The following is a 20988-nucleotide window of genomic DNA, read 5'->3' as shown; positions in this document are numbered from 1 at the left end:
GAAGATCAAGCATGTTGGAGTTGCCACCTCCAATGAAGATATGGACTTCTGGGAGATGCAATCACTACAAACCCAGAAGGTTCCATGTTGGGCAGGGTTGAAGTATACAGTATCTCAGGCATGGGAGAATTAGAAATGCAGATGGAAGCCCCTTGATAGCTGTTTTATTAAAAAAAATGGAAGAGATAAGAGTGGGCTTGGATTAGCCCAGCAACATTTGGCAGGCTGAAATGACACACGGCTCACCTGCTTATAAACTTCCCTGCTGTGGTGAAATGATGACCACACCTCAGCTGATCCCATGAGTCTATTTCAAAGGATTTCACTAATTACTCCACTAGGATGAAAATCCCTACAGTTCTAGTTAAGCTATGGGAAATCTGTATACAGCATACCTGTGCTGTATATAGAAATGATCATGTGTGGATTTTATGCAAAACAAATTCCCTCTTATGATTTCTGGGGGATGAAATTCCTTTCTTTTGTCCATGTGCAACTGGCCATCCTTGATGCCATTATGTTCATCTACCCACGGAGAAGGTTGAAAGCTAAAGGAACGTCTCCAGGTTGTTTCTTTTTTCCTGTCTTCTTTCTGATTCCTTTGATCTAATATTTCCCTAAACTTAGCCTTGTTTACCTGAATTCATTGCGTGCTTACCTCAGTATAAAATGAAGCTTACACTAAAGTATGCAACATGGTAACACCTCCCCAAAAGTGCCTGCAACTGTATAAGTAATACTAATATTTAAATAACAATTTTTTAAAAATGAAAATATTGAATTCTAGCAAGATCTATTGTGAAGCTGTCACAATCCTATCTGAAATTTTCCAGAACCTTGGCGACCGACCACCAAAATCTCATGAGATTTGCCAGCTTCCCAAGACTTCATGTGATTTTGGAGGGGAGCTCAAGAAAACACAGGGGTGACCTGAACGGATAAAAGATTATCGATCTATTCTTGCTAATGACTTTACAACAGCAGCTAAATCATGCAGATAATCCCAGTTATCAATATTTCTGGATAATAAGGGATATCGTTGTCTTAAAACACCCATTTGATTGCTGGGATCAAGCTTGATTGCTGGGATCCTGTTAGGAACGAGGCAGCAAGTAACGCATACCTATCTCTGCTGCAAAGGACAAAAACATCTCTTTCATGTACTACTGTGTAGAAAGCAGAGGAAGTTACAGCAGATTCCATCACAATGCATACTTTCCAGGGCTGGTCTTCAAGGAGGCCTAACGCCCTTTCTGTGTTGGACGAAGCCCAAACAAATTCATTCCCATTACGCAGGATCTTGATTTTGCGATACCATTCTTTTAAGCAAAACACTCATCCTGAAAAGAGTTCAGGAAAAGCAATGTATTCCCCCTGAGAGGGGAACACTCTACAAGAGATATGCAGGAGCAATGAACTGAGCAAAAGTTCAAGGAGAAGGTTCAGGTTCAAGTTCTAGGAATGTATCAGGAGTCTAGGGTCGTGTTGTGCAACAGGTGGAAGAGTGTGAGTCCCCAATTCATTTTTGGCATGCATGAATGTGGAGGTAAGGGATGCAGTTGGGATAGGATGTTCCTAGAATACAAACCGGGTCTACATAACAAACTACGCTGCATGCACAGAGCAAGTTGAAAGAAGCTGTCGTAAATTTAACCAGTACACAACTAATCGGGAGAGCAGAACTGGTGTTGCTTGGAGACCAATCCATCCGCAGTCTTACAAAGTGTCTTCAGTGTGTTCATTTGAAGGTTATTTTTCTTCTCCCTTTGTTGCCTCTCTTACAATGAAGACTGTCAGTGTCTTCGGAGCAAAAGTCTTGCTATTTAGTTCTTTTTCAGGTTCTTTAGAAAAGAGCCATGTATACTAATGACACGGTGTGAATCAATGAGTTCTTAACGTTAAGTATAAGCAACAAGCAAAGCACTTGCAGTTGTGGACAGAGTGAGGTTGTCAGACACTTGCTAGAAAGGATTCCCTGAAATGGGGGGGAGGGGAGGGAAGAAACGTGAACTACGGTGGAGATCCACCTATCCTCCTCTTCCTCACATAGTGGTGATTCTATTGCTTCAAGACCTTCTACCTACGAGATTAATGGCCTGCAGTCCTGAGCTTCTCCCAACTTTCTCAGGTCATGGAGGGAAATGGCATGAGACCAACAGGAGTTCTGCCAAGGACGGCAGGACTTGGCCTGCACTATGGAATCTTCCAAGGCAACGTTTTCTGACCTCCTCTTCCCCGCTCCCGGACTAGCATGCACAACACTCGGATCGGATGGTGGTATTGTTTCTGGACTTGAAACAAATCCAATATTTGGCCTTCATTTCCCAACAGCTCAGGAAACATTCTGTTCTCACACTCTAATGGCTTTTCTCTAATGAGCACATAAAAATAACAAGAAGGCTACAATCTTAAACAATTTGAGGAGAGGGGATTTTGCAGACAGAATTATTAAAACTGAAGGCCTCTATTCTCTGATTCTGCTTTTTAAAACTGCCAGGATTTTATTGTTGTTTTATTTTTATTTTATTTTGTTTTTTATAAAAAGCTCACCTTCTAAAAGGGCAAGTGCTATAGTCTGGTTCTGCAGGCTAGTGATTTGTTTTTAATTAGATCCTTGTGGCACAGCTCACAGAATACAGAAGATGTACAGACCTGCTCTGGGAGGCATATGTAAAGAAAATGGCAAGGGGCATGGAGCATCTCTCTGTTCCCAAAGTATGCTTCTGCTAAAATCTAGCTGCAACTGCCCTTTTAAATTCACCTTTGCTTTGTCTTTCAACAACAGCTAGTGATCTGTTTCCTCTATGCCAGAAGAGCTTTCCCAGCTGATTTCTGGAGATGAAGCTAGAGTTAAAAACAGCCATGTTTTTATGTTTCATTTCCCAATCTATTGGCAACATTGGTTAACTGCTGTGTCTACCCCAAGTCTTCTTGTTTCAGCCTGACTGTCTTGGGACGAAGCCAATCTGTGAAGGATCACAAAATAGAAGACAACAAGGAAAAGCCAAGTAAGGATTCCAACACAGTCAGCACCACTACCGGGATCCTTAGGTAAACAGCCTGCAGATCTTGGGAGAATCCAAAACTACAACTAAGCTCTTTCTCTGATCTATAAGCCGAACCCTAAGAATATAAGAAAAGTTCTAAGTGTCTCACCAAAGGGAACATTCTGTTACTGACCAGAAGCCCAAGAGAAGTCTACAATCAGGACATAAGAAGTATAGTAGCTTCTCCTTCATATTGCTGTACATTGGGGGGAAAAAAAACTCTGAATCAGAGCTGCATTTATTTTTTCTATTCTGGAATAACCAGAGAGGTAGTTGCTCCCTATAGGGTAAATCGCACCTAGCAGGAGTTTTCAACCAGCAGGTCAATTATGCTCTTGGGGGTTATGATTAACGGCTCATCCAAATGACTCAGGTGCCCCCCCAAAGTTTCTCTTTGTGTCAATTTGCTGACAAATTGTTACAGATCCCAGTAGCTTTTCCAGGTTCCAAATCATGAATATTATACAGAGAGCTCAGAGGGAATAATCCATGAAAGATTATTCTAGGATTGCCAGTTTAATATTTCAAATGCAGAAGGTATATCATGACTCAAATTAAATTATCTCCCTACTGGACAACTTTGGAAGGTTCTTAAACTAAGTGCATTTCATTCATTAACAACCTGTGACTGCTGTGTTACAGAATTCTAGAAAATCTGTGTACTCAAGGAGATAAAAGATTTTAGTATAACCAAAATACAAATAAATATGAGGTCAGTTGGCTAGTGTCCTTGATTAACCTTCATATGTTACACTGGAAAAATATGGAAGTTTTTATTTCCCTTCCTAGAACGATACAATAAACATACCAAACTGAATGGCCAAATGCCAATTTTCCAGTGTTTTATCATTAAATGAGCTTTCATATCAGGTCAGGTGAAATCATAATTTTTATAGTCAAAGATAACACATTTTGAGGGAAATAAAATATGACCCTTAACTTAGCATGCTGGAGTTTGAGTCATTGTACACCAAGATTCAAGGAAAGACTGAAATTTCTTTAAGAAAAGCATTTAAATTGGTTCAAACTCTTAACAGGTTAATTGTAAAACTATGGATAAGTTGGAACAGAGTCAAAACAGGATATTTACACAATTGAATATTGTTGGCAGGAGGCATATGAGTTTAATAGGATGATGATGATGATGATGATGATGATGATGATGATGATGATGATGATGATGATTTGGAAAACACCTCTGATAAGGAGTGGAAATATGGTATATATTTTTTAGACTGGGAGAAAAAACATTTGGGTTGTGGTTACTGCCTTTTGGGGGAGGACAGTCTATAATGTTGTAAAGTTACAGAAAAAAGTATTCATTAGATATTTAGACAAAATCTTGCTAAATATGATTTCACAACAGAGTCAGTAATCTAAAGGATTGATAGCAATCTCCTCTTGAAATCTTTAAACAAAGACATACTTGTGTGGAAATATTGCAGGTCTGAATTTCTTGCGCAGAGCAGGAACTTTGATCAGATGGTTTACAAGGCCCTCTCCTGCTCTCTGAACTTAAAGGCTATCAACTAATCCCATGGCTATCAGCCTTTAAGAAGACTAAATGCAAGGTATTAGGGTTCCAAAAGCCTTCATAGCTATGTAAGAGGGACTTTCTTATTATTTCTAAATATGAGAACTTATATGTGCTAAAATCCGTTCTAGATAGAAGTTTTGCTATAAGCACCAGAAGTTGGAGGTTGAGTAGTAGCAATGAGGAGCCTTGGTGGAGCAGTGGGCTAATGCCTCCTTAAGTAACACCAGCTGCCTGCAATTAGTGCAGGTTCGAGTCCCACCAGGCTCAAGGTTGACTCAGCCTTCCATCCTTCCGAGGTAGGTAAAATTGAGGACCCAGATTGTTGGGGGCAAGAAGCTGACTTTGTAATAATGCCGCGGGGGGGGGGGGGCGAAAGCCCTAATAAAGCAGGCATATACATAGAATGAAGGCTATTGCTAAGCACATTGGTTTGTGCTTAAATTGTAAGCCGCCCTGAGTCTTCGGAGAAGGGCGGGATATAAATGGGATTAAAAAAAAATGAGTTGCTGAACTATGTCGTTTTCCTGATAGAGACAGACAAGCAGATTCCAGAAGTGGAACTCTTGGTGAGCCCTCTGAGCTCATTTGTTTGCAGACGTTTTATTACCCAAATAATAATATAATCAGTGTAACTAAGTAACATCATTATCAGATAACATCAGATTCCAAAAGCATACTCCCACTAAGTTCCTGGTTAACTAATCTTACATCTTCCCCTTGTGCTATTGCTACTGTTGTTCACAGATATAGGAATGTCTGTACGAAAGACTAAAACAGTCAACATGGTAGCTGCAACCATGTGACCAAAGCCCTACCCCTTATTTATATGTGTCACCTATGACCGTGGCTGCTATCTTGATCTTTTTGGCACCCCTCTCTGTGGATGCCTTTACAAGGGATAGTTCAATGAATCAAGAGTTGGTATCCTTTCTGAATTGCAACAGCATACCAGAGTCTTGTGCATAGATATTATGGGCTCAGCAATATTGCTAAGCTTGTAAGCTGCCCTGAGTCTTCGGAGAAGGGCGGAATATAAATGGAATTAAAATAAATAAAAATAAATAAATCTCCGATTCTGTTCCCTACAATCCGAAGGCTGGAATTTATTTTTTGCCACACTATCCTCTAGGTCAGGACTTTTCAACCAGTGGAACATTGGCATGTGGCAGGTGGTACGCAACCATCCTAGAAAAGTGGTAGCGGGGGAGGAGAATGAGCTGAACCGGTGGCAGCACCGCACAAGCCTGAGCAAGAGATGGCTGGAGCTGCAGGGCTGTCAGGGCTCAGTGGAAGCACCAGGATCAGCGCCAGGATCCAGCTGGAACTCGGCACTGATCCCGGCGCTTCTGAGCCCAGAAGAAGCGCCGATCAGCTGGAATGTTGCAGCATTTCTGGGGTCTTGTGATTTACATTCAGATGCTTGGCAACTGATTCATATTTATGACGGTCACAGTGTCCCAGGGTCATGTGAAGTGACCAAAACCTGCTGCAACCACCCACCAGATGGGGGGAATAAAAACCTAACACCGTCCCCTGTTATGTACTGGGCTCATTAGTAATACCACGTGGGTTGCTGGAGCAGCTAACGGCTCTCCAGCAACCCAGACTACAAGTCTCCAGCGCTATAATTGGCTATCCCTAGGCAGCAATGGTTGCTTCAAACCTATTGGCTGCCGCCTAGGGGCTAGACTATATATTGCGGCTAGTTGCAGCCATTTGCCAGTACAGATTCTGCACGAAATAAAATATGAGTTTCCCTGTACTCAGTTACCTCGTCTTCATTCCTACGCCAAACAACCCGCTATTTAACATTGGCAATGAGGGTGGGATCCTGCTTCACTGAAAAAAAGAATCGAAGTCTACGAGGGAAAGGCAACGCATGCTGGAGGGAAAAGGCTTTTCCCCCCCCCAAGGTCAGTTAGCAAGCTACGCTAGCGACCTCGTGCTCAGTGGACTCATTCCCTGAGCCTGGAAGAAGGATTCAAAAGGAAACGCAGGAACCAGCAAAGAAAGAATGCCGAAGGTTGGGAAACTTCGAGAATTCGACATGAAGCACCCAGAAGAATGGACATCCTATTTGTCCCAGGTACAGAACTACTTCAGGGCAAATCAGATCGCAGAAGAAGGGCTGAAGGCTGCAACGCTACTCTGCGTGTGCGGCCCAGCAACCTTTGAATTGGCCGGGAACCTTTTCGCGCCGACACCAATTGAAGCGGTCTCCTACGCAGACCTCAAAAAGAAGCTAACCGGACATTTCCAGCCCAGGATGTCTGAAATGGCTTGGCGGTTCAAGTTCGACCAAAGAGTGCAGCAACCCGGGGAATCAGCTTCGGAGTTCATAGTGGGCCTGAGGCAGGCCGCACACCTTTGCAAATTTTCAAATTTAGAAGAGTGACTATGAGACCGGGTCGTCTGCGGCCTACGGGACAGAACGCTTCAGCAGAGACACTTTGCTAGACCAAATTTAACGTTTTCTGAAGCGCAAGATGAAGTGATGGCCGATGAAGCCGCCGGGGGCGCAGTTCAAACAGTACAGCCTGCCAAAATGACAAAGTTTGAAGAAAGGGTCCACCTTGAGGACGCCAAATGCACCGATGAATCTTTCGAGGAAGAAGAGCCCAAAATCAACAGACTCCAAAAGCAACCCAATGCGTGACACCGAAACAGCCTGCAGCAAGAGAATCTCTTACCTAGATGTAAGGGGTGCGGCGGCAACCATTTTCGCGCCGATTGCAGATTCCGATCAGCCACGTGCAGAGCTGGCAGAAGGACAGGCCACATCGCAGTGGTTTGCAGACACCTCCAGAGAGACCGGCCACCCAAACACCTGTCGTAAGAACTGACTAGGAGAGGTACTGGGGCCCAGGGTCCAGTTAGTGTGGGGTAGAAGCATGTGCCGCACCGGGGCTCGACGCCCTCTCAACCCCAAACTCAGGCTCTTGGAAGAGCTACAAGGAGTTCCATGTAAGATGGAATTGGACTCTGGCTCTGCAGTCTCAATCATTTTTCAATACACTTTTAATTTTGTGTGTAGGCGCAGTATCAGTTGGGCCAAACTAAGGCCCTCAGATATAATCCTAACCGATTTTCAAAATGCTCAAGTTAAAGTTAAGGGAGAAGCCACTTTGACGGTAAAATTTAAGGGGTTTTTTGGGGCACCTGGATGTCATTGCAGTAGGGGGCCAGAGAACGAGTCTCATTGGACTTGCTTGGTTTGATGCCTTAGGTATTCAGATTACTGGTATAAACCGGACACAAACTGCAAACCTCGCGTCAGTATGTGAGGACTATGCAGATGTTTTTGATTCAGCCCTAGGAACATACACAGGCCCGCCTATCTCATTTAAGCTAGATCCCAACGTAGTTCCAATCAGGGTTAAGCCTCGCAGGGTCCCCTTTTGCCTTAAAACATAAAATTGATTCAGAAATCGATAAGCTTGTAGAACAGGGCGTGTTACAGCCTGTTGATGGGGGGGAGTGGGAAACTCCTATAGTCACTCCACTTAAAGCCAACAGGGAAATTTGCATTTGCGCTGACTATAAATGCACACTAAATAAAGATCTCAAGCAACACGCTTACCTGGTCCCAGCGGTCAATCACATTTTAGCCCCCTTGCAAGTGGGTACTATTTTTGCTAAACTTGATTTAGCACAGGCCTATCAGCAATTGCCAGTTTATGAGGCCACAGCTGTGGCTCAGACGATCATGACTCACAGGGGGGCTTTCAAAGTTAAACGCTTACAGTTTGGAGTCAGTGTTGCACCGGGCATTTTCCAGGGAATCATGGAGCGTACACTTAAGGGTATTCAGGGCATCTGCCCTTATTTTGATGATGTTCTTATTGCAGGGGAATCCCCAGAAGTGTTAGCCAGTAGGCTCAGGGCTGTTTTGCAGAGGCTTTGCGAAGCAGGCCTCAAATTTAAAAAGAGCAAGTGTAGTATTGGGGTTCCTTCAACAGAATTCCTGGGTTTCCGAATTGATGCTAACGGCATTCACCCTGCTGATTCTAAAGTGAAGACCATTAAAATGGCTCCTAGGCCCAAATCCAAAGGAGAGCTACAAGCATTCCTGGGCCTCCTAAACTTCTATCACACATTTCTACCTCATAAGGCCGCACTAGCAGAGCCCCTCCACAGGCTTCTAGATAAGAAAGCTCCATGGAAATGGACTAACTTATATGAGAAAAGTTTCCATGACTTAAAAGCACTATTGTCAGAAAAGTCCACTGTAACTCACTAGAAAGAGTCTAAACCAGTATGTCTTGCATGTGATGCATCTCCCTATGGGGTGGGGGCAGTTTTAAGCCATGTAGAAAAAACTGGAACACAGGTCCCTATAACATTTTACTCAAGGACATTGTCCTCTGCTGAGCGCAACTATGCTCAGATTGACAAAGAGGCCCTAGCCATTGTTGCTGGAATAAAAAAATTCCATGACTATTTATATGGCAGGGACTTCACGGTCTTTATGGACCACAAACCTCTGTTGGGACTTTTCACAACAGACAAACAAACCCCCCATATACTTTCTCCAAGAATGCTGAGATGGTCTATTTTTCTATCTGCATACACTTTCAAATTGATTCACAAACCGGGCAAAGAAATGGGCCATGCTGATGGCCTCAGCAGACTACACTGCCACTAATGGATCCAGATCTGCCTCCAGCTGCTAGAACACTGTCCATACAGGACATACCTGAATTTCCCCTCCAAGCGGGGGACATTGCTGCTGAAACTGCCACAGATACTTAGTAGAGTATTGTCATGGGTATAAACGGGCTGGTTGGATAAAAGCCCAGGTTCTGAATTACAAAACTATTTTGTCAGAAGGCATGAGTTATCTGCCCACAAGGGGTGCATTCTATGGGGAAACAGAGTTATAATTCCCACTTCCCTAAGAGACAGGGTTTTACAGTCATTACATGAAGGCCATCCAGGCATTGTCACAATGAAAGCTTTAGCTAGAAGCTACCTTTGGTGGTCTGACATTGATAAGGACATTGAGGCACAAGTCCATGGTTATTATACATGCTAGCAATCTAGGCCTGAAATGCCACAGGCTCCAATTCACAGGTGGGAGGAACCGCACACTCCCTGGTCTAGGATTCACATAGACTACACTGGGCCCTTTCAGGGACAACTCTTCCTTATAGTAGTGGATAGCCACTCCAAATGGCTAATTAATTCCAGTTCCTAACATGACTACTGCTAGGACCATCCAGGTGCTGAGAAAACTCTTTGCCACACATGGGTTGCCAGATGTCTTAGTTTCGGACAATGGGGCCCAATTCACTGCTGCTGAATTTCAGGCCTTTCTTAGAGTTAATCTCATCAGACATGCAACGTCTGCGCCTTTTCATCCATCTTCTAATGGTCAAGCTGAACGCATGGTGAGGACAATGAAGGAATTATTCAAGCGCATTGTCACAGGTGAATGGCATCACAGATTGGCAGATTTTCTACTCTGCCAGCATTCTATGCCCTGCACTGTTACAGGCAAAAGTCCTGCAGAACTACGTTAGGGGAGGCAATTGATCACTAAACTGGACAGGTTGCATCCAAATAGAGTGGCAGCAGAAGCCTCTCGACCAAAACCCCTGAGGGGGCTGCACATGGGCGATTGGGTTTGGGCAAGGAACTATGGTCATGGGAATCTGTGGGTTCCTGGTCAAATTACCAAGGCATCCGGGCCCCTATCTTATGAAGTGAGGTTGGAGGGAGGGAGAGTTGTCAGACGACACATTGATCAGCTCAGGAAACAATGTCCAGAACGGCCACTAAGTGAGGACTGTGTCATAACTTCCTCCCAAGGTCCTCAAACTTGCAGCCAAGCCAGCCCTCACATGGACTTTCTAAACTTTTCCTTCATAACTAAGGTGGAACCAGAGGAAGAAGTGGGGAGTCCTGGAATGCAACATGGATCCCCTGAAGGAGCAAGCCATCCGAACATCAGCAACCGCTGCGCCTAATGCTGATCAGTCTGACTCTGGGGTGGGCCAACCTGGAGATGCCAGCCAGAGAGCATCTAATCCCCTTGACTCAGGAGCACAAAGGGACACAAGTACACCTAGCCCACTGGGTAAGCTGGTAGACCACAAAGTGAATGGAACTCCAAGACGTTCCACTAGGGCACACAAGCCTCCTTCATATCTCGCTGATTACGTTGTAAAATAAAGAGCTATAATATTGTTGTATTGCTGTATGCCACTATACTACAGAAACTAGTGCTATAACTGTCTAAATGTGCTATCTTTGAAGCTGATTCATTCAGACATTGTTTAATAATGTTGTAACCTATATGGGTTGTATTTTTCTATTACTTTTATTTTAGTGTGTTTTGATAATGAGTCTTGATAATTGCATTGAGACTAATTGTGTTAATATTGTCTGAACTAAGAGGGGAGGGGTGTTATGTACTGGGCTCATTAGTAATACCACGTGGGTTGCTGGAGCCGCTAATGGCTCTCCAGCAACCCAGACTACAAGTCTCCAGCGCTATAATTGGCAATCCCTAGGCGGCAATGGTTGCTTCAAACCTATTGGCTGCCACCTAGGGGATAGACTATATATTGCGGCTAGTTGCAGCCATTTGCCAGTACAGATTCTGCACAAAATAAAATATGAGTTTGCCTGTACTCAGTTACCTTGTCTTCATTCCTGCGCCAAAGAACCCGCTATTTAACACCCCCTACCCCACCCCCGCTGCCAATCCTCAACAGAAATGCTCACAACAATGAAAACCTCGGACAGGAGGAAGTGCGCCGCCGCGCGAGCAGGCAGGTCTTGCTCGGCTGTGGCTTGGGGGGCACTTTTTTCAGTGCCATTGTAACTTCGAACAGTCACTAAGCGAACTGTTGTAAGTCGAGGACTACCTGTACTTCATCACTTTTTCCCTTTTTTTTTTGGTCAAGTTTTTGACACCTTGCTAGGCGACTGGTGGTACTCGGATGTTGCCATATCCTAAAAGTGGTACAATGGGTGAAAAGGTTGAAAAGCCCTGCTGTAGGGATATCTGGAAGACACCTTGCTAGCTCATGATTTCATCTCCTTCGTAGGTTGTAGTGGAGGCCGCTTAATTTTATATTCAGCTGATCTGGTGTTAAAGTGGTATTATCCAACTTTTTTCAGCAGAAACCCTGTGCTTTGCTGGCTATGTTCAGGGTCTGGCTCCCTGTGCAAATTGTATTTTTTTTTCCTCATTTGTTACATGATTACAACCAAAGGTTCACTACACACGAGGAGTAATGCAAGAATCACGTACTTGTTTCCTTTTGCAGAATGAGTGATGCTGCAGTTTTTGATTGCCATCCTGATTGTGATAGGAATGTCAAAGAGGACCAATTACTGGGCCAGGGCTGCTGGAGGGGAATAGGAGAAAAAGGGAGTCTACCCACATGATCAGTCAGTAGCCCTGTCAGCTGTTTTTAGAAAGAGAGACAGAAACAGAGAACAAGCAACTGAGATCAAAAAAGATACAGATTGAGGAAAGATCAAGCAAGGAAGTGACAGGGTGAGACAGAGCAAAGGAAAAAATGAGAGGAAGGCTGAGAAATGCAAGTGAGCAAAAGCAAGGTGTGAGAGACACAGAGAAAGAGAGAAAAGGACAAATATTGCCCACCAATCATCTGCAGGTTGGGGAAGGGCTGCAGCCCAATCCATAGATGTGTGGGGGAATCTTAGTAAAGGAGAAGGAACTGAACGCTCCCGCCCTCCTTGCCAATCAATTTGTGATAAATGGCTAAAGTTATGACTCCAACGATCGTTCATCACTCACCTTCTCTACCAGCCCACTCCACTTAAAACAGTGCCCACTCCAGGTAAAACAATGCATGTTCCTCTCACTGGCAGAAAATTTGCCATATGCTTTTTTTTCTCCCCCAAACGAAAGCTCTCTGAACATGGCAAATGATGCTGGTGTACTTTTGTGCCAGCTTAAAGTGACTATCTTTACTCAATACTGAGTAAACTTTTTAGCTGATGTAGTCCTATGGAAGTCTCTCCTTTCCCCCCCCTGCTATTGTTCTGTACATTCCATCTTTATTGTTTCTTGGACCAATTTCCTATCTTGCAGTTTGCCTTGAGTAGTTGTTGTTTTTTTTAAAAAAAAATATAGGCAGTGTTGTTGTTGTTAGTTGCGAAGTCGTGTTCGACCCATTGCGACCCCATGGCCTTCCTGTTCTCTACCATCTTCTGGAGTCTATTTAGGCTCATGCCTCCTGCTTCAGTGACTCCATCCACCTCATTCTCTGTTGTCCCCTTCTTCTCTTGCCCTCCATTTTTCCCAGCATTAGGCTCTTCTTCAGTGAGTCCTTCCTTCTCATTAGGTGGCCAAACTTCAGGATCTGGCCTTCTAAAGAGCAGTCAGGGTTGATCTCCTCTACGACTGACCGGTTTGATCGCCTTGCAGTCCAAGAGACTTGCAGGAGTCTTCTCCAGCACCATAGTTCAAAGGCCTCAATTCTTTGGCACTCAGCCTTTCTTATGGTCCAACTTTCACAGCCATACATTGCCACTGGAAAGACCAGTCTTCACTATACGCACTTTTGTTGGCAGGGTGATGCCTCTGCTTTTTAGTGTGCTGTCTAGATTTGCCATGGCTTTCCTCCCCAGAAGCAAGCGTCTTTTAATTTCTTGGCTGCAGTCCCCGTCTGCGGTGATCTTGGAGCCCAGGAAAATAAAATCTGTCGCTACCTCCATTTCTTCCCCATCTATTTGCCAGGAATTGAGAGGGCCGGATGTCATGATCTTGGTTTTCTTAATGTTTAGTTTCAACCTAACTTTTGCACTCTCCTTCTTCACTCGCAACAAGAGGCTCTTTAGTTCCTCTTCACTTTCTGCCATTAGAGGCAAAGTAAAAATGTTTAAATAAATATAAATAACTGTAAGCTCTTCTGTACCTTCAGCAAATAAACAGAAGAATAAAAAGAATTTGGTGGCCCCATAAAACCCTAACAATATATTGTAATGTATATTTTTATAAGCCTTTTCCCAACTGGTGATACATTGATTTAAGTTAGAAAAGTGGATTAAGAGACATCTAAAAAGATATTATGACTCTGTGGGATGAGCTAGTCACTCCCAAGCCTGAATTCATGCCTGATGGAATCAGAAACATATATGATTTCCATTCAAAATGCTCTTTTAAACAGATCAACATCACTTTTTTGCAGAATGTTTAGGAAGATTTTAAATGTCCTCTCCATGATTAATAATATATCAAATTTTGGCATGCTTATTTTTCAGTCTAATTAGGGTAGGAATGAATAGAATAGGCCTTACTGCCTGATGAGAAATGCAAACAGCCCCTTGTTCCACATTCCATGAATTAAAACCTAAGGATTTACAGTTCAGTCTATAACTTCTTAATTTTTTACATGTTTGTCAAAACTTTATACAGCATTATGCATTTTTTTAGGAAAAAAAACCCTACAAAGACTGTATCTACTTTAAGAGACATCTTTTCTCACATGCTCTCTATGCATTTTTTTCCCTAAACATTTAAAAACAAATGTCCTAACATATACTTTTTGTAGACAGTTTTTTTAAGCAGCAACTGCTTCACAAAAGTTGGAACTTCAAAGAATCACCCTGTTCCAATCTGTACAGCAGCCCAGGAAGTTCAAATTGAGTCAGTCTATTTTTAAACATGGGCAAATAAAATCCTCCATGATCCTTAAACAAAACTCACAGAGTATTTCTTTTGTGCTGATGATGGGACTGATTTATTATCTCAGGTCTTTCTAGGAAGCAGAAGCTTTCTGGAATGCAAGTTTTCTGCAGTACATTTACTCAAGAGGAAGTTGTTTCAGTTTGCACGTAGATATTTTCAACAAGAATTATTACGGTATATATATCAATGTCACTTTGAATCGGTTTGGCATTTTTCCATCCTTGAATCCATTTCAGCTTGTTCCCACATCAGAGAGGGGGGAAAATCCATGTAAAAACTCGTGCAATTTATTGAAAAGCTCCTCATAATGTGTGCTCTAAAGCAGGGGTCCCCAACCTGTGGGCCACAGCCTGGTAGTGGACCGTGGCCTATTGGCCACCAGACCGTGGGACAGGCTGACCAGTGCGCGCACATACACCCACTCGTGCCAGCGCGTGACCGCAGGCTGTGAGAACAGGACACCACCGCGCCTTGGGGCACGAAAATAGGATGCTGCTGTGCCTCTGGGCATGAAAATGGGACGCTCCACACCTTGGGGTGTGAAAATGGGATGCCATTGCACCATGTGATGCAAAAACAGGACACTAGCGCACCACAGGGTGTGAAAATAGGCTGGCACCGTGCTGCGGGACGCGAAAACGGGCTGATGCCATGCTGTGGTATGCAAAAAATGGGTGCTGCCACGCTGCAGGGTGCAGAAATGGGGCACTGCACCATGCAAGAACAGGGCTGGCCTAGTATCACACGGGTGCTAGCCCTGCCGTTTGCATCGTGTGCATGCTCACGGCCCTGTGCGTGCTTGCATGTGCGCATGTAAAATGCCTCCCCCTCCCTTTCCCTCCGGTCCGCCAACCGAGAAAGGTAGGTGACCACTGCTCTAAAGTGTATTTTTTCCTTAATGTACATATGTGTGCATTTTATATACAGTAGGACGGAGACTAAGAAAACTAGCTATGCATCACTTTTTTGATAAGGTGCTCTTGGGAAGGATGGGTATGAACAACATTTTTCAAGTAACTGAATAGCAACTTAAAAGCTCAAGGCTGGTTCTGTCCTTCAAACTGAAGAACCCAGAACAGTGGTTTTTAGTTAAAGGAAAACAAATTTCTGATTCCATTTTGAGTCCCTCAAAATCTCTTTCTTTGAATGTGCCAAATCAAAGGCTGGTCAGCATTCTATTAAGGAAGATTTAACTGGGAGTAGGGTTGGACTCAACAGCTTAAGTAGTGTCTTCCAACCAGATGATTCATTAAAAAATCATTCTCAGCATGATTTCTTAATATCTCTTAAGACTCAAATTAATTGTTCTTTAATCCAAATAAGAATTCTCTGGGCAAGGCCCAAAGGAGTGATCCTACACAAATGAATCTTCACCCACCCAGGTGTCACCATGATGCCTTCCACGCTAAGCTTTGTTTAAAATGTCTGTCATGATTACAAATAAGAAGAAGCAGAACTTAAAATAGTTAAGCATAAATTTATAGTTACTATAAATTATAAATTACTATAAATTTATAACGAAGATTCTTTTGCTGCTGCATATATGTATTTGAGAAAATATTCAGAATGAAGAACACTTTTTCATTAAATTTCCATTTTAAAAAGTCCCCTGGAGGAATTGCCAGGACAACTCAGAGGCCCCAAACCCCAAACAAAACAACAAACAAAGCTAGACCTACATTCCTTTGTAGAAATCTGCAAAAACAAGCAGAACAGCTTTGACATGAAGAATGTCATCAACTTATTGCCTCATGCAAAGAAGTATTTGATTTTGTAAAGATATACATTACCGTCTTCAAATGTTTTGGAGATTAGTCAGTGAAACTAATATTAAGTTTTTTCAACTACTTAAAAGAAATACTTCTAAAAATAAGCAGTCAGATGCCTGATTTATCACTATTAGCAATAATAGTAATAGCAATAAAAATGCAATCATTTTACAAAAACTGTAGAAAAATACTATCAGTCAAGAGTCCTAAAATATTCACACTATGTAAAAATCATGCATCTTGAACAAAAAGCCTTCTTGTTTATCAACTAATGCACTGACTAGATATAGTTCAACTACATGCACATTTCTGAAACAAAAACTCAGTATCTACAATTGCCGAAAGGCAAAAGGGTGAGGAAGTAAATTCCTACATTCCTGTTTTGTAAATCATTTTTAAAGGGCTTTCTACCCTATAAAGCCCCTAAAAATAATTTAAATGCACACATTTATTAACCTAAGAGACCAAAGGGAATCTAGGTTATCTTCAAAAAGTAGCACAAGTTGTGCATAGGAAAATATACAGACATAAATGCCTGCATGATTTTTCCATGCACAAATCATACACTATATGGTTGTTATCAGAGGAAATACAAGCTAAGTATATTTATTTATTACACTACTATCTGCCCTTCAACAGATTCCCAGCAAGATAACTTATAAAAAGCTAAACTAAATACAGATAGTCCTTGACTTACAACTGGTTACCTAGCGACTGTTCAATGTTACAGCAGACACCCCCTCCACCCGCCAAAGGTACTTATGAAATGGGTTCTGTTCTGATGGCCAGGTGGTATATAATCACATTTTGGGAGCTTGGCAACTGGCTTGCATTTACAGAAAAACAATGGGTTTTTTGCTCAGAAACTGTCTTTTACTTGCAACCAACATGCTATATAACTGTAATTCCAGACACAATTGCAGTTGTAAACCGAGGACTACCTCTATTGCCTGTAATCTACAGCAGAAGTCTCCAACCTTTTGGGCACCAGGGACCGGTTCTGTGGACAGAGGTTTTTCCACGGACTGGAGGGTGTGTGGTTTTGTATGCTGCCTGCATCCCACGGATGAGACTTTGCTTGTCTGTGCGGACCGGTTGCTGGCATGCCACAGCCCAGTACTGGTCCACGGACCGGGGGTTGGGGACCCCTGGTCTATAGGACAATTCCCTCACCAGATAAGCTCATTAGAAAAATAGTTGTACCAAATGCAGCATATCTACCTGCAAAATGTCATTTGACCATGTGACATCAAAGAGTAGGAATTTTCTATCTTAGGTATCATATAGTGGTGATTGGATTGAACTGAATCCCTAGTTTGGTAACTCTGGATAAAATATATAGCTCTGTTCCTTTCCTTCAAAGAAAGGTAAGCTTTCGTAGGAATCCCGGAGATGCTGCAATACATTCCTTTCGGTTTCTACTTCCATTGACAACTTGTCAGTTATTGTATTCCTTTACAAGAACTCAAGTCTCAGTTAATTCTAACAGCCCTTTCCTTTCCAATTTGCCAACATTTATTTCAAAACATGAATGTGCAGACATTTGGAATAGGGATAATTCAAGGTGCAACAGTCTACTTTCATTCAATTGATCAGGTAGACATCACAGTGTGTACCAGGGATTTATTGTACCAGATGAAATAGAGCAGGGCTTTTCAACTAGTGGTACGGGTACCACCTGTGGTACATTGGCACATAGCAGGTGGGACGTGACCATCCTAGAAAAGTGGTAGCAGGGGAGGGGAATGAGCTGAACCGGTGGCAGCACCGCAAAAACCTGAGCAAGAGATGGCTGGAGCTGCAGGGCTGTCAGGGCTTAGCGGAAGCGCCAGGATCAGCGCCAGGCTCCAGCTGGAGCTCGGCGCTGATCCTGGCGCTCCTGCTGAGCCCAGAAGAAGCGCCGATCAGCTGGAATGTTGCAGCATCTCCAGGGTCTTGTGATTTACATTCAGATGCTTGGCAACTGATTCATATTTATGACGGTCAGTGTCCCAGGGTCATGTGAAGTGACCAAAACCTGCTGCAACCACCCAGCAGAGTGGGGGGGAATAAAAACCAAACACCCACCAACCCCACCCCCACTGTCAATCCTCAACAGAAATGCTCACAACAATGAAAACCTCGGACAGGAAGAAGAGTGCTGCCAGGCGGGCAGGCAGGTGTCTTGCTCGGCTGTAGGTTGGGGGGCACTTTTTTAAGTGCCATTGTAACTTCATACAGCCACTAAGCAAACTGTTGTAAGTTGAGGACTACCTGTACTTCATCACTTTTTTACTTTTTCCCCTTTTTTTGGTCATCACGTTTTTGACACCTTGCTAGGCAACTGGTGGTACTCGGATGTTGCCATATCCTAAAAGTGGTACAATGGGTGAAAAAGTTGAAAAGCCCTGAAATAAGAGAACATAGCAGACACAATTCTACTCTATTTAGTGAGTGCCCGCTTGTGAGCCCTTCAATAGGTTAAATTGAGTCCTTCGGGAGAAGGGCGGTATATAAATAAAATTATAAAAAAAATTGTGTGAACTACAAAATCTAGATAACCATTAAAATTGTGGCAGTGGATTAAAAATATACATTATCTCTTTATTGCATGCCCTCTGGACTGTTTCAATCCAGATCAACTTTAAACACAAATCCCACCGACTCCTTGAATTCTTCAGGATTCTCAAACTTCACTGAATCCCAATCACATTTAAACATAGAAATTGCCTGCCTCTTAACAAAGGCAACACTCCTGATTAAGTATGGTGGAGACTTCTAATAGGATGCTTGGATTAGCGAGATGCAAAAGCAGGCCTCAGTCCATTTACGTTTAGGATGATTTCCTTAACTACCGCTTTTAGTCCACTTGGGTGCATTTGAGTAAATTGAAAGCCGGGCTTTTTATATTTCCCTAAGGCTTTGATATTTCCCCAAGGTTTGGTTTGTTTTCTTCATGTACTTTCAAAATGTAATCAACCTGAGCAGGAAGACGATTGCCCACGTTGACGATTACTACTCACCCTCCTGCCTCCCCGCACTCCTTAGGCCAGGGGTAGGCAACCTCGGCTCTTTTATGACTCATGGACTTCAACTCCCAGAATTCCTGAGCCAGCATAGCTGGCTCAGGAATTCTGGGAGTTGAAGTCCATGAGTCATAAAAGAGCCGAGGTTGCCTACCCCTGCCTTAGGCAAAGGGGCAGTTTTAACAGGATCAGGAATAAGTCAGGTTCCCCATTCAAAATAAGTCCCTCCTCGTCACCCCACATAAATAATATGTTCCCGGGTTGTACTTTCCCTCTGCCATTTCCTTGCTTTCTGCCAGAGGAAGGGCAAACGCAAACAATTCTTTCCATAAAGTCGTTTAAAAAACACACACACACACACACAAACACACAGAGACACAAAACAGGAAGGGAACATTGGGAGGGGATTCCTCGCGCTGTCTCCGCCGCAGAGCAGCCCGCCCGAAAAGTTTACACACGCCGGCCGTAACCAATGGCGGGCTGCGGCGCAAAGCCAGGCCTGTGGGGTTGTGGTTTTTTTTATTTTTTTTTCCCTTTTTCATTCTTTCTTCTTCTTCTTTTTTTTTTTTGCCCCCGCCTTTGCCAGTGAACTCATGAGGGAAATATGACATTCCGCCCGTAAAGAAAAGAGGGCGAGGAGGGAAGAAGCGAAGGGAAGGACGGAGGTGGGGAAAAATTTAAACCTGCAGGCAACGGACTCTGGGCTTTGAACCCCTTCCTGGTTTCAGAATCTGGGGATCGGACAGGGCGGGACTGAGCCGAGCTTTGCTTAAGTTTTCGGCTGCTGCAAAGAAGCCTCTTGAGGTGCTCGGTGCTGGGGCAGATTTGCCTTCCTGCCGCCCTCGAGAAGCCAGCCGAGAGAGGGAGCCGATCGCAGCGGGCCACACGTCTCTAGCCTCGCCGCGATGGAGGGGGAGGACGGAGCGCAAGCGGAGAAGAGCAGCAGCGCGTGTGTTTCTCCCAACTCCGACGGGCCTCTGGATGCCAGCGATCCCAGCCCGGTGCCCTCGGGCAGCCGTAGCCCCAGCTTGCTGCCGCCCGGGCCGGGCGAGGCGATTCGGGACAGCTCGCAAGTCAACGCCATCACGGTGCTGACTCTCCTGGACAAGCTGGTGAACATGCTGGACTCGGTGCAGGAGAAGCAGCAGAAGATGGAGCAGCGGCAGATCGAGCTGGAGGGTTCGGTGAAGGGCATCCAGAGCGACCTGAGCAAGCTCTGCAAGAACCACACCTCCACCAGCAACACGGTGGCCAAGCTGCTGGAGAAGTCGCGCAAGGTCAGCGCCAACACGCGCGAAGTCCGCGACCGCATGGACCGCCAGTGCGCCCAGGTGAAGCGCTTGGAGCACAACCACGCGCAGCTCTTGCGCCGCAACCACTTCAAGGTGCTCATCTTCCAGGTCGGTATGCGCCAGGAGCGAGGGAGGGGGGGTGTAAGGTCTGAGGAGGGGCCCAAAGAAATTCTCCTTCCCCCGTTTGAGCTTTTGCAAAAATAAAAAGTCGTGGGAATTAAACCCGCGGCGCAAAGTGGGGACGGTCGGATACCCTCTTCTCCTTGAAGTTTTTTTATTTTATTTTTTTATTTTAATCCCATTTATATCCCGCCCTTCTCCGAAGACTCAGGGCGGCTTACAATTTAAGCACAAACCAATGTGCTTAGCAATAGCCTTCATTCTACATATATGCCTGCTTATTAGGGCCTTCGCCCCCCCCCCAAGCGGCATTATTACAAAGTCAGCTTAATTGCCCCCAACAATCTGGGTCCTCATTTTACCTACCTGGGAAGGATGGAAGGCTGAGTCAACCTTGAGCCTGGTGGGATGCGAACCTGCACTAATTGCAGGCAGCTGTTGTTACTTAAGGAGGCATTAGCCCACTGCTCGGGCAAAGTGGGGACGGTCGGATACCCTCTTCTCTTTGAAGTGGACTATAAACCGCGACATACGAGCACAGTTGAGCC

General features: G+C 44.1%; 1 protein-coding gene across 1 annotated transcript in view; it reads left to right on the top strand.

Annotated features, from left to right (window-relative positions):
* Positions 1-19217: 19217 nt before the first annotated feature.
* The window catches only part of CAVIN2 (caveolae associated protein 2), a 28466-nt gene continuing 26695 nt past the window's right edge, over positions 19218-20988 (top strand). Inside the window, exon 1 of the mRNA XM_081323517.1 lies at positions 19218-20428. Coding sequence (XP_081179643.1) covers positions 19934-20428 — 495 coding nt within the window. The 5' untranslated portion in view covers positions 19218-19933. The remainder of the gene's footprint in view (positions 20429-20988) is intronic.

This window comes from Vipera berus (genome assembly GCF_964194415.1).
Source record: "Vipera berus genome assembly, chromosome: 1".
NCBI lineage: Eukaryota > Metazoa > Chordata > Lepidosauria > Squamata > Viperidae > Vipera > Vipera berus.
The sequence above is the reverse complement of the archived record's forward strand: the minus strand, read 5'-3'. Positions and strand labels throughout refer to the sequence as shown.